Source organism: Gadus chalcogrammus, chromosome 12 (assembly GCF_026213295.1).
Source record: "Gadus chalcogrammus isolate NIFS_2021 chromosome 12, NIFS_Gcha_1.0, whole genome shotgun sequence".
In the NCBI taxonomy this organism is placed as follows: Eukaryota; Metazoa; Chordata; class Actinopteri; order Gadiformes; family Gadidae; genus Gadus; species Gadus chalcogrammus.
The window spans coordinates 2973107-2987348 of NC_079423.1; the positions used below are offsets into that span (position 1 = coordinate 2973107).

A 14242-nucleotide genomic window follows, 5' to 3' on the forward strand; every position below is an offset into this window, starting at 1 on the left:
AGGATGCTGCCACGGGTGGTCGTGTGTGTGCGTACACGCTCGTGCGTGCATCAATGTTGAGGAGGGCAAACTGTTCTATTAGACTGTTGTTTGAAGCTTATTGTTTTAAGTAGTGGTTCGGGTACACTGCACGCCTATCTACGATCCTAATGAGATGTCAACTACAATAATTTAGGCACAACCAACCTTAGGCTACAGGTATTACACATGCATTTTAATGCAACAGACCATGCATTCTCAACTAGCAAATGCATCATGTCTTCTGAAATATATATCATAATGTGATCATCTTTTTCATATTTTAGACATTACCAAACAATGTTATGTAACTCAAAGGAAAGGGGACAGTGTTGCACAGTAAGCATTGTTGGGACGTGCGGTATCGTTTTAAAGATTCTAAACTAACGATGACATGGTCTTCACGTAGCCTAATTCTTAACTTTTTAAATAAAATAAAAATACTGCTCAAACCCCTCTCCGGAAGACAGTAGATGAAGGAGTTGGGTCGGTATGGGGCACGTCGTCATGGATATATAACCCTTCCTTGCAGGTTTGGAAGGGGGCGTGGTAACGATGGTTTATCAAAACTGAGCTCCTCTTGCCGGACTTGTAGTCTGCACCAAGTTGGTGCTCGGGGCAGACAGGTGGAGGTAGATAGGGCGTCTCGGCAAATTGTTCCGCTGCTCCTTTCTACTGCAGCAGCGCGCACTGCTGCCTGCAGTGAGGCTCAATTACCGTTGTAGACTACAACGGTAATCAAAAATGAGTATGTATGGATCCCAAAAGGGGATTAACAGCAATCGCAAGGGCTCGGCAAGGAGTGACGTGACTGGAGGTGGAAACTACCAGTACACACGCAGCGAGGCCGGACAAGGCGGCGGTAATGGATACGGGCCTGCAGACCCCTTCATGGACGCATACTCCTACACCTTTTCTTCTGGAGGTGGTGCAGGGGGTAGCGGACATGGGTAGGCCTACACATGTTTTTCAATTGTTGTTGACGTAGGTTTAAGCCTTGGGAACTTTGAATGTCGCTGTTTACTGCAGTCAGTTAAAAAAGTGAACCGCCGTATCAGATAAAAATCCCAGGCATTAAATATGTAATGGATATATCATCATATCTACCGTCTGGTTTGACCGCAGGTCATGCACTCCGCAGAAACGAAAGATTCCCAACATACTGGTCAATGCAATGCCACACCTAATATAATCGTTGGATAAATCTTTGATCGAACACCGACCATGAATTGTATAAAATATATTCTGAACAAATGACCAACTTGGAAATGAACTTGATGATAACTCTTTTTGATGTTTACGCAGTAGGCCTAATTTAATGTCTATATATTAGGCCTATAGTTGTTTGCACATTGTAATTTCAAATATTGATCTAATAGGCGGGTCTATAATGAGCAACAACCAATGTAGTAGATTCGAACATTTGGCAGATAGAAAAATCATTGATCAAAATGTACATTTGAGAAATGTGTATGAAGTTTGAAGTTACAGATGGGGTCAAGGAAAAACAGCCGTTATTGTGTTGCTCTGATCATGTGATCACGCCTCAGCCAAGCCGACACTATTGAAGGAGAACTGTGGAGCCCTGGAGGCCTGACTGTTACCTGGGAGTAAGGGGCGATACAATAATAAGCCTGACAGCATTCAATACATATCACACAGCAACTTAAATCCAAAATATCCTCCATTTCCATTGAGTTGACACATGGATATATTATTCCGTCGGCTGCAGGCTGCTGCTCATTATTCAGCTTCTCTTCGGCAGAGCAGCTCCACATTCCTCTATTCCTCCCCTGGTCTGCGGTGACATTCTGAGAGTGATTTACAGTTTGACACCCAGCCACCACTGCATCTCTCTCGCTTCACTCTCAAGGCCTTCATTGAAGACCAGAAAGGCAAATATGTTGTTAATTAAAACAGAGCGGTTGCAGAGAAATCATGCCTATAGGAAGAGCAACATGTTTGCAATATGTGTGTGTGTACAAGGGTATAATTGTAACTTTTTTAAACAAGACAGACCAATATTCAATGAGTCCAATGAAAACAAAATTCTGGACCCGCTCTGCAACTACAGAGCTCAAACACAGGCGTTAACATTCATTCAATCATCATCTCAATTTGGAGGGCAATTACAAAACATGCTTCAGAAATGCAAAATGCCTCTGGCCTGTATATTTTGACCATAGTGTTTACTCTCCGATAGTCTTTCCAAGGCCAAACAAATACGTATGTATCCTGATGTGGATCATGGTGGTTGTCGATAATTGCGTTGCCCTATGTGATAATGACGGGCGACCCCCCTGATGGTTTAACACAGGGGCTCTGGCCTGCACCAGAAGGCCATGATCCTGCAGGAGCAATGTCAGGATTTCCTGAGGAAGGCGGAACACGCCATGCAAACTGTAAGCCATACCACTCATTCGTCTTCGTTGTTTTATTAATTTGTATAATTACATTTTTAATAATTGCGCAAAGTCTGGCACTTGACCTTTGACCTCTTGCTGTGTGGCGTGCAGGGTGGGGATGCAGAGCGCTACATGGCCATGGCCAGGGAGACCATAGATCAGCTGAAGGGCTGTGCGAGCCAACTACGACAGATCGGCCAACCCAATGACAATGTGGTCAGAAGGTCAGTGCCTCTCTCTATTTCTCTCTCTCTTTCTCTTTCTCTCTCTCTCAAACCCTCAGTTAGAGCTGCACATTTGTTTGATATTAACCGAAATTCGATGCATTACCTGGTTGCATTCATTTACTCCCAAAAAAGTAATTACGAAGACATGAATATTTTTTTTTACGGCTGTTAAATCAAAACCTTATTACAAACAGTTAAAACTCAGCAAAAGCTTGATGTTTATACTTTTCTTAATACCGTAGCCGCCACAGAATATGAATTGAATCCCTGATCTTTTAATCGCAGTAAATTAATAATCACAATATTGGGCAAAATAACCACAATTATTGCCATGATGCTGCAGCCCTGCACTAAGTCACAGTTTCTTAGACCGAATGCTCTCATGTCATATGTTCCCCACTCGAGGCTAACGGTTCTGTTCTGCCCAACACGTGCTCCCCAGTGTTGAGGTGTGCAGGGACCAGCTGAAGGGAGTCCACATGGCCATCAGTGAGACCCTGCATAGGAGAAGGAAGAGCACCCGAGGCAACTCGGGAGTCTGGGAGGATCCCGGACGGACTTACGTGGATGCGATGGGCTGGATTGGACAACAGAAGGTACACATGTGTACTTCTCTTTCCCCCTTTATTTCCCCTTTTCTCTTTCCCTCTCTCTTTCTCACTCACGCTTACTCACTCACATTGATGAGTAAGGAAAGGATTATTTGTGAATTCATTTGAATTAATGTGCCGGGATCCCTTTGATGGTACTAGACTCATTGCGGATAATAGTGTTGATCATCAACAGTCCTCGATAACAACAATTTGTGCACAGGCAAATAAAAACTCACACTACAGACACTTTTGACACTAATGCACTTCTGTTGAACTATGACTTTGGTCATACACCCGCTCTCATTGCACAGAAAATCATGCAGTTTAAGTGCAATGGCGCAGTTAAACCTTTTTTTAGCAGGGTTTACTGTTACTGACAGTCATGCACTTTGGGTAATGAACACCTTAAACACATTTATGCAACATAACTATACTGTTGAGCCTAAAGGGTTTCTTCTCATAGAAAGTTTCCAGGAGAAAATAAGTAATAAGCTGCCTTCTCATTAATTCCTCAGATGTTGGTGAACATGTTTTAAGCCAGGAACTCACGAGAAGATGTAAAGCCTGATTGGAACCCTAAATAAGCGATGTCGATGGGTGAAATGTTGGCATGCAATAGTCTTTGTAGTGTGTAGGCGTTCAGGCCTACCTGATTGACCTGAGAACATTCTGAGCATTCCATACTTTCAGCTACAGAAACCATTCAACTATTAAAACGTTCAGCTCTTTAACGACATGATGGCTATTATTCATCGTTTTTCAACTTTCTTTTTGTAGTGTGTAGGCGTTCAGGCCAACCTGATTGAGCCTGAGAACATTCTGAGCTGTCCCGATTCCAGTACTAGCTCTTTAACGACATGACAGCTATTATTCATCGTTTTTCAACTCTTTCTTGAGTTGAAAAACGAGCCTGAGAACATTCTGAGCTGTCCCGATTCCAGTATTTGTGTTGTTAAATAGATATTTACGTCTGGAACCGGGAGCGTAGTTATCCTGTAGTTTTGGCTACCAGTGGTCGTGTTACTTGTGCCGTTAAATGTGTTGCCATGTTTTTCTACATTCCCTTACGATTTGTAAAACTCTTCCAGTGCAATTGGTTTAGAATCTTCCTTTTGGTGTGGTTGAAATAACTTGTATCTCTGACTCCCCCTGCTGGTGCTGCTGATTAGACTCATCTGGGGGTTTACTTTCCTAGAACTCCTATGTGCTGTGAACTGAATAAAGGAAATGTCTAGTTAAGTTAGCAATTCTACTCCCTAATTAATTTGTATCCAAACAGAAAACAAAGAGTTTGATCATTTAAAATCGTACAACTAAAACCTGGAGTTGAAGTCAGGGCAGGGCAGACAATTGCTGCTGATTGAGAAACGGATAGGTACGTATATTAATTATTTGCCTGTTAAATTAATATTGAATACCTCTTAAGTATTCAAAGTACATGCAGTACCACTCCATTCATACATTGCTATTTCAATAAATGAGCAACCTAAAGAACCTAAAGAACAGATGTGATTATTATCAGTCAGAGCCATTAAAAAAGATGGCAGAAGGAGGGGTATTACCATGAAACTCATCAGACTAAAGAATGGAGGGCGACGCCTTAAAATGTGCGGTGGTTTGCTTCCAGCGTTTGATCGAGACCTCTCCTTGGGGAGACGACCAGGAGACTCTCCAACAGCAGCTGGTCAAACACCAGATGTTCCACAGCTCCATCCAGAGGAGTGATGAGATGGACCGCGCAAGGGATGAGCTGGTGAGGCCTCCCGCTTCTCATCTACAGGCTGCAGTAAACCCAGAAGTATCAGTAGTCGTGGAGCAAGTGAAACATGTTGGATTTGCGGTGGAATACACCAGTTCTCTGTTGCTACAAACCCATGTGCATTCACCTCAATGACAGTCATATCATCATTCAGTCACCCGTCCTATTGGCCCTGCATCGATCCGACGATAATTTCCGGATGGAATGAAATATAATTATTTTAGTTGTGTCTATTTCTTTATTTTGCTAAAATAAAAAAATTCTGTTAAAGTAAAAAAAATCTTGGAGTGGAGGGTATGGGGAATATTGCCCATGCCCCCCCAAAGTTCAGAGCAGACCCTGGTCCCATCTGAGGATACTTTGAATGAACATTCTGAATTATTAATAATGCCATAATGACTGATGTGACCGTTACTCCATAGCATCAAAATGGCGACAAGGCTAGCCTCAATGCCCTGGACCAGGAATGGGACAGCCTCCAGGTGAGGGGACATTATCCTCAATCCTCTTTGGTGTGATTCTCACTTTCACTGAGCCCATGAGCTTTAATTGAAACTCATACCCATGCAGAAAATGTCCTTCAGTCGGAGCGAGTGGCTGCAAGAGCTGCAACTGATCATCGAGGACATCTCCAAGGAAATCATGTGGGTGAACTACAGGGAGGAGGAGGAGCTGGTCTTCGATTGGGGAGAAAGAAACATTGACCTGTACATCCCTAAGAAGCAGGAGAGCTACTCTGTGAGTAAAACCTGCTCCTTTGGTTCTACTGTTATCTAAATTGTCCAATGACATTGCTTGAGACTTGACCCTGTATTTGAGTTCAATTTGCCTGGCAAAAATTCATGAGTTTTCATGAGAGCGGGCCATTTGGTTGAGATTAGGTCTGGCCAGTTGCTGCTGCCAAAGAACTTTGGCAACAAAGTTGTTACAATGTGTTCCCTCTAACTGCATTTAGAGGCTCGGTTGGGCTGTTTTATGTTGCTAAGTTTCCTCTCATCATGTTGTTCCACAGCAATTGATGAGTGCCCTGGAAGGGAAGGAGAGGGACCTGAATAGACTCAAGGTCAAAGTAGACGTGGCCCTGAAAAACAACCACCCCGCCTCGGACAAGATCGAGGTGTGTACAGTTCCTCTGGATGTGATAGCCAATAGATGTACAAAAAAAGCTGTGACTAACATATTGTTACACAGTGTCACTTCACTATCAGCAGTACAATGATCTGTTTGCTATGGGTGTCTACCTCAGGCCTACATGGACACTCTGCAGACACAGTGGAGCTGGCTCCTGCAGATCACCAAGTGCATTCATGTCCATCTGAAGGAGAATGCAGCCTACAGCCAGGTACTAAACCATTACACACACACATTCAAAAACTCTAAACTCTGATACAGAATTCCCTGCTTCACGATATATAAACCTATCCTGACACACACACACACACACACACACACACACAGACACACACACACACACACACACACACACACACACACACACACACACACACACACACACACACACACACACACACACACACACACACACACACACACACACACACACTTAATTGAGGCAATTAATAAATGCAAACAAATAACATTTCTCAGTGCTACACAAACAAACAATTATCAGGGGGAACAAAAAGCAGCGCCTCTTCCATATAGAGTGGACTGGCATTGCCAATGATAGTGAGCAGTAGTTACTTAGCCACCTGCGTGAACAATGATACATTCCAAAAAAGGCTTTTGCATATTTTGCATGGAAAACAGAATTCAACTAGAAAATGCATTTCCTGCAGAAAATGCGGTGAGTGCTGTAGTACAAAGTGAGGTTGAAATTTTTAAATAAAGCCACATAGATTAAGACATAAAGAAACGTTAAATGGCTTAAATCAAGTGAAGAGATTTGAACAAAAGTTTAAAAGTCTTAATCAAGTAAACAATGTGAACATGCTCACCATTTAAGAAAAAGTAAATGGTTGGAAACAAATAAAGTTACCACTGAATGAAAAATGCAAAGCATTTCTAGTATAAGATATTTTAAGAATCTCTACGAGAAAAATTGAGGGAGGAGATAGGTCCCAAAGTTCGTAGAGAATAATAAAGAAGGAACGAAAGAAAGAAGGAAAAAGAAAGAAAGAATACAACTTATGAAGAACAATAGTTGAGCACTGCATGCAGCACTCACCTAATTAATTGGTATCATTTGTGCGCTCAAGTTCTTCAAGGAGGCGAATGAGACGTACGGCGCACTGCAGAAGGAACATGAGACCATACGCAAGAAGTTCACCTGTGACAAGGACACCTCCCTGGACAGCCTGCTCGAGCTGCTCGCGGAACTAGAGGTGGGTCAGAAAAACTGTAGGAACTGCCCATCATTATGTTGAAGTACTTCTCTACACCTCAGTCGATTTGCCCCTTCGTGTTCGTGTTGACTTTCTAGAAAGAAAAGGAAAAAATCCTGGAGAACAAGAGGCAGGTCCAGCACCTGGTCAACATGTCCAAGAGCATCGTGAGGCTGAAGCCCAGGAACCCCGAGGAGAAGAGCAGCAGCACCGTCATCGTGCGAGCCCTCTGTGACTTCAAACAAGACCAGGTGAGTGGTCAAATGTTGTATAGAAAACTTCCACCCTGAAAAAGCCTTTTTAGGTGAGTGCTGCATGCGGCGCTCAACTATTGTTCTTCATACGTTTTGTTCGTGTGAGTGTTGTAGCATTCACACTCTAGATATTGAAATCTTTATTAGTGTGAATGCTGAATTCGATTTTTAACACTTTGATCTGTGTTCAAATATCTCACTTGATTAAAGCTATTCAACATTTCTACTTCCTATTACTACTACTACCACTGCTACTACTACTACTACTACTACTACTCCTACCAATACTATTACTACATTAGTAATAGAAACGCAATTTCTAGTTCTTATTTTTTTTCTTATTCCTCCTGTTTTTTGGTCTTCAACTCCACTACTATTCTTTCAGCTACAGAAACCATTCAGATATTACAACTTTCAGCTCTTTAACGACATGATGGCTATTATTCAGCGTTTTTCAACTGTTTCAACTTTTTAAACTATTCAGCTTTTTCCACTTTTTTTTAACATGGGACTTCCTCTGGTACTTCAACTGTTTAAGACGTAACTCAATCGATTTTCAACAGTTTATCTTCATTCAAACCATTTAACAAATCTACACATTTCACGTCATATTCTACAGTTGGTCCCATTGAAGCCGTCTGCCCATTCTTCATACGTTTTGTTCGTGTGAGTGTTGTAGCATTCACACTCTAGATATTGAAATCTTTATTAGTGTGAATGCTGAATTCGATTTTAACACTTTGATCTGTGTTCAAATATCTCACTTGATTAAAGCTATTCAACATTTCTACTGCCTATTACTACTACTACCACTGCTACTACTACTACTACTACTACTACTCCTACCAATACTATTACTACATTACTACTCCTACCAATACTACTACTACTATTACTACTACTCCTACCAATACAACTACTACTCCTACCAATACAACTACTACAATTACTACTACTACTTCAGCTACTACTACTACTTCAGCTACTACCTACTACTACAGCTAATACTACTTCAGCTACTACTAATACTTCAGCTGCTACTACTACTTCAGCTATTACCTACGACTTCAGCTACTACTACTACTTCAGATACTTCTACTACTACTCAAGCTTCTACTACTACTTCAGCTACTACTACTACTTCAGCTTCTATTACTACTTCAGCTAGTACTACTACTTCAGCTACTACCTAGTACTTCAGCTTCTACTACTACTTCAGCTACTACTACTACTTCAGCTACTACTACTACTTCAGCTACTACCTACTTCTTCAGCTACTACTTCTACTTCAGCTACTACCTAATACTTCAGCCACTACTTCTACTTCAGATACTACTACTATTACTACTTCATCTACTACTGCTAATACTACTTCAGCTTTTACTACTTCAGCTACTACTACTTCATCTTCTACTAGTACTTCAGCTACTACTACTACTTCAGCTTCTACACAGCACGCACACACGCAGACAGTCCGACCTGAGGTCCCTCGGTGGGCCTAACGAATGTCCTCGTGCTCGTAGTGCGGCGCCGCTGGGTCGTTGGTGCACTTGGAGTGGGGGAGGGGAGAGGGGATGAGTCGAAACTGCCGGATACAAAGGGGGGCGTTGGAGAGGGGGGACACCTCCCTTGTAGTTGGGGTGAAGATCGGCGGTGCTGCCTGGTAGGGGGCTTGAACCCGCCTCACGAACCTCGTCTGGATCGAGGGAGACCAGCCTCTTCCTGGGTCCCTCTGGCGACTGGGCCGCGAGCACGTGCTCCTGGATAGCACTCTTCACGAGAAACGCTGGCGGGCGAACGGACGGCAAACGCACCTCTGTCTGCCGATACACCGTGCTGCCGACAGCACGAAACACCACAAATATTCTGATTCGCTATAGTTTGGCTTTACGTCCGCACCGTGCGGTTTCCAACTGCTGGTTACAATACAAAAACCTTCCCTCGTGGCCGACTACGCGAGACTGATAATTGACTGCGCGAGTGACCGTATCACCCGTGTATTAAATCACTCCGCGCAGATAGGTCTCATTACGAACAATACACAACATGCCCGAACTGACATAATAAAAGGGCAAACAAAGAAATGAGTAATACAATACCCCATTAACATAAAATCAATTAGTACACAACAGATAAAATGCACATTTAATCCCTGCAAGTATGAACTATAATTGCCCTTATATGCAATTAAAGGGACGACAATATTAACATATGCAAACCTTCAGAACAACTACTACTTCAGCTACTATTACTACTTCAGCTACTATTACTACTACTTAATCTACTACTACTACTTCAGCTTTTACTACTTCAGCTACTACTACTTCATCTTCTACTACTACTTCAGCTACTACTACTTCATCTTCTACTACTTCAGCTACTACTACTTCATCTTCTACTACTACTTCAGCTACTACTACTACTACTTAATCTTCTACTACTACTTCAGCTACTACTACTTCAGCTACTACTACTACTACTTCAGCTACTACTACTACTTCAGCTACTACTACTTACACTTCAGCTACTACTACTTCAGCTACTACTCCTACTTCAGCTACTACTACTACTAATTTCAGATTCTTCAGTTCATTTGATTTTACATTTCTTCATTTTCAGCAATGCTTTGCGCTTTTCATTCAGCCGTCCGCATTAACACACGTTTTCTGCAAGAAACGCAATTTCTAGTTCTTATTTTTATTCTTATTCCTCCTGTTTTTTGGTCTTCAACTCCACTACTATACTTTCAGCTACAGAAACCATTCAGATATTACAACTTTCAGCTCTTTAACGACATGATGGCTATTATTCAGCGTTTTTCAACTGTTTCAACTTTTTAAACTATTCAGCTTTTTCCACTTTTTTTTAACATGGGACTTCCTCTGGTACTTCAACTGTTTAAGACGTAACTCAATCGATTTTCAACAGTTTATCTTCATTCAAACTAGGGATGCAAATTATCGAGTAATTCATTAATCGATAGTTGTTTCATCTTATCGATCGATGATCGATTAATTGATAAGCGGCAATTCTTCTGAGAAGCTGAATTTCCTTCTGAATGTGACACATTTAGGTGGTAATTCAACGAAGTCGTTTAGTTGTTGTACTTTAAAATACTTCCACATATTGTGCATTTGGCGTCTTTGTCGTCATTAACCAACTTAAAGTGTCTCCATACTGCACTCCGTTTTGCCCTCTTCATCGTTTGTCTTGTCCTGCCGTGTTCCAATACCCATACTGTCCGTACTTACTAGCCAAAATTTGAGTACGCAGTACTCCAATTCAGATCCGGCGAAAAGAAGTATACTTCAAGGACCCGGATGCCGTACTCAAAACGGGCTAATCGTGAAGTGTGGGTCGAAGGACACTCCCCGTACTCAACGGCAGCCTTCTTAGCTACGTAGCAGAAGAGGCGGAGCCAGGCTGAGCCAAAGTCGGCGCATTTTCCACATAGCCTGCATTAATAGTCATTTTGTAGTTTTTATAGTTTTTATAGCTTTTTATAGCTGCTAGGCGTAAAGAGTTCACCGTTCAAAGCGGGATGTTTATTGCGGGGGAGGAGCCACGGCGGCAGTCGTGATCGTAATTTCCGGTTAGTGCACCACGGAGTACTCGATTTGGAACAGCACTCACATCTGAAAAATTAACGTAGTAGCCAGTGCGGATAGTATACTTCCTTTAAGTATACTCATGGAAGTACGGGTATTGGAACACGGCCCTGCTTTGCTTGTGTTCCCGCGTGTGCGTCAAGTACGTCTGGCGTCAAGTGCGCCCTCACGTGGACGGTTGGGGAATTACGGGTTAAAATGCGATTAATTGCAAGTAATTTATTTTAATCGAGTAATCTCTTATCGACAATTAATCGATAATCGATTAATTGTTTGCATCCCTAATTCAAACCATTTAACAAATCTACACATTTCACGTCATATTCTACAGTTGGTCCCATTGAAGCCGTCTGCCCATTCTGACACTTAAATTACTTCCGATATCGTAAGTCGGTCAAATTTAAACTTTTAACCATAATTCAAAACATTAGACAAATCTACACATTTGTATCTTCCATACTATGCAAACGACATTTCGATAGCGTTTATACTTTTTCAGAATCACAGTTTTAGTTTCAAACCGGCATAGTTGTCAGTTGCTCTCATTGATTTCCGTTGACGTCAGAACGTGAGGACGTTCAGGCACACACACACACACACACACACACACACACACACACACACACACACACACACATAGAGTTGGCTCGGTCGCAAACGAATCAGTTCGAATGAACAAATCTTTAAGACGAACGAACCAAACTCTTTTTGGTCTCATTCATCTCGTTCGTCTCGTTCGTTTTCAGAGTCGACTCCTCCCAGACCCCCTAGTTGCTGACTCGCTGACAGAACAATTGTTGACGGGGGGGGGGGGGGGGGGGGGGGGGGGGTTGTATCGTGAACCTACGGACTTCAGTGGGGGTTTCATTCCGTCTGCGCACGGCACCTTCTCAACGATAATCAATAATCTTCCTCCCACTCAGGGTGAAAATAGTAGGTCTTAGCTTGTTTCCCCTCAGCCATGCCAACGTTTAGGAGTGTGTAACTACTGTTGACGGCTTTCAACTGCTGTTAACAGCACATGCGCTACCGCACGTATATGTCCCGCGCAAATTTAATTTTATTAAAAAAAAAAAATTAAAAAAAAAACTTTTTTTTTTTTTTTTTCTTCACCCCTCGCGATCGACTTGGGATCTGTCGGCGATCTACTGGTAGACCGCGATCGACTGGTTGGGCACCCCTGCTCTAGAGTCTAGGGTATATAGCATATAACCGCATTCACATTTTAAAGGTCCCATGACATGCTATTTTATGTATTCTTTAATATAGGTATTAGTGGGCAACTAACACAGTATTCAAAGACGTTCCCGAAATTCAGCCGTGGTGCAGAGTTACAGCAACTTCGAGCCAGTCGCACTTTGAGCATCCCCCAAATGCGCTGTTTTTGCGTCTGTGGCTATAATGCAAATGAGGAGGAGCGAGGCGGGTCAAGCAGGAGGGTGGGGGTGTGGCCCTGAGCAGCTTACAGCCACGGTACCATGCGCTCTGTTTACAGTGGATGTATCGCAATGGCGAGGCGCACACAGCCTTTAGCCGTGTTCTGTAAATATTCTAGAACACACGGGAGTCCTGGAGCTCTATATCTAAATATAATCTTATAGCCTACATAGATATCTATATCATATAATATATATTATACAACGGGGGACCTAAATCCAGCGATCTGATTGGTTCCCAACTGTTGTATAATGAGCGTATACATAACTGCTATGACGCCCGATCATTTTGTGAAAGTTTGCATATCACTCCGCGCCTGGAAGTAGAAACAGTTACAAAGTAAAACATATGTTGGATGATGGAGAGCGTGTAAATGTTGTTACTCCGGGAGTGAGCAAGGCGATGGAGGGACTAACGAAAGCTTAGGCACACGGCGAGTGAACTGCTCAAGAGGATAAATTGCCGGCGAACCGCTCTATCGGAGCCTTCTCTCGGAGGGACGCTAAAGTGTGTTGCATAGCGCTAGTCGATGCATAGCGGCAGCCAGGAGGGACTACTTTTTTGTATTCTTTAATAAAACGGCTATTTTGACTTTCTTGCTTTCTTTTTAAATGTAGTGTGTCTATGACTTTCGTTTCGCCATAATAGTAACCGTTGTATAAAAAACCGTTGTATAAAAGGGGGTCGCCGGCCCTCCGCTGCGCGTCGGGGCCGGACAACGCCCCTTAACAGTGGTATAATGAGCACATACCACAGCCTGGCGTGATCTATTGCTTAATTATTACGGCCAAAAGCTGTGTGAGCCGATATTATGTATCTCAAATGACCGCGTTGGGTTCTCCGACGTTCCTGGTTCTTCCACGTCCACATCAATGTGAAGTAGACTGAACCGCAACAAGGAGGAGAAAGGGATTGTTGCCGGGCAGCGCTTAGGCACCTCCGCCTCCGGCGGTGGTCCCTCAGCGGGGCTCGGGCGGGAGACATTCGCCGCCAACAATCCCTTTCTCCTCCATGTCGTGGTTCATGTTCTTGAGGGAGTCAAAACCAAAGTTCCTTCCCCCCAATTCATTCTCAACCTTGGCTGAGATAACCCCCACTACGAGTATCGTTGTAGAAATACCAGGGTTCTGCGACGTCTCTGGTTCTTCCACTTTCACATCAATCTGAAGTAGACTGAACCGCGCGCTGCCTGCTGCCGGCTGCCCGCTGCTGGGCGATGGTGCCTCGCGGCAACCGGCGGCATGTCGTTCATGTACTTCAGCGAGTCAAAGCCAAAGTTTCTTTCCCCCAATTCCTTCTCAACCATGGCTCAGATAACCCCCACTACAGTCTCGTTGTGGAAATACAAGAGACGTCAAAGAACCGACAAGAAACACTTGCGTTACAGTGTGTGTTTTCACACACACACATGTGGCGCTCGCACGGTCGTGTCTCATTGGCGGGCCAACGTCTCTTGGCGGGCCAGGCAGAGTAAGGGGAGGAGCTTAGATGCTTTATGACGACATAAATAAAGACATTCCAAATTAGCACGCTTGAGCTTCTGTTTTTTCAAAGGCGAGCAGAACAGCTAGTGCTCGTTTTACACCGAACGCAAGT

At 43.2% G+C, this 14242-nt stretch overlaps 1 protein-coding gene across 1 annotated transcript in view; it reads left to right on the top strand.

The window, feature by feature from the left end:
- Positions 1 to 628: 628 nt before the first annotated feature.
- LOC130393433 (plectin-like) overlaps positions 629 to 14242 on the top strand; it is a gene marked incomplete at its 3' end in the record, with an annotated part of 45805 nt that continues 32191 nt past the window's right edge. Inside the window, exons 1-11 of the mRNA XM_056604116.1 lie at positions 629 to 968; positions 2336 to 2420; positions 2535 to 2647; positions 3093 to 3246; positions 4871 to 4996; positions 5425 to 5484; positions 5573 to 5740; positions 6015 to 6119; positions 6249 to 6344; positions 7222 to 7347; positions 7446 to 7598. Coding sequence (XP_056460091.1) covers positions 763 to 968; positions 2336 to 2420; positions 2535 to 2647; positions 3093 to 3246; positions 4871 to 4996; positions 5425 to 5484; positions 5573 to 5740; positions 6015 to 6119; positions 6249 to 6344; positions 7222 to 7347; positions 7446 to 7598 — 1392 coding nt within the window. The remainder of the gene's footprint in view (positions 969 to 2335; positions 2421 to 2534; positions 2648 to 3092; positions 3247 to 4870; positions 4997 to 5424; positions 5485 to 5572; positions 5741 to 6014; positions 6120 to 6248; positions 6345 to 7221; positions 7348 to 7445; positions 7599 to 14242) is intronic.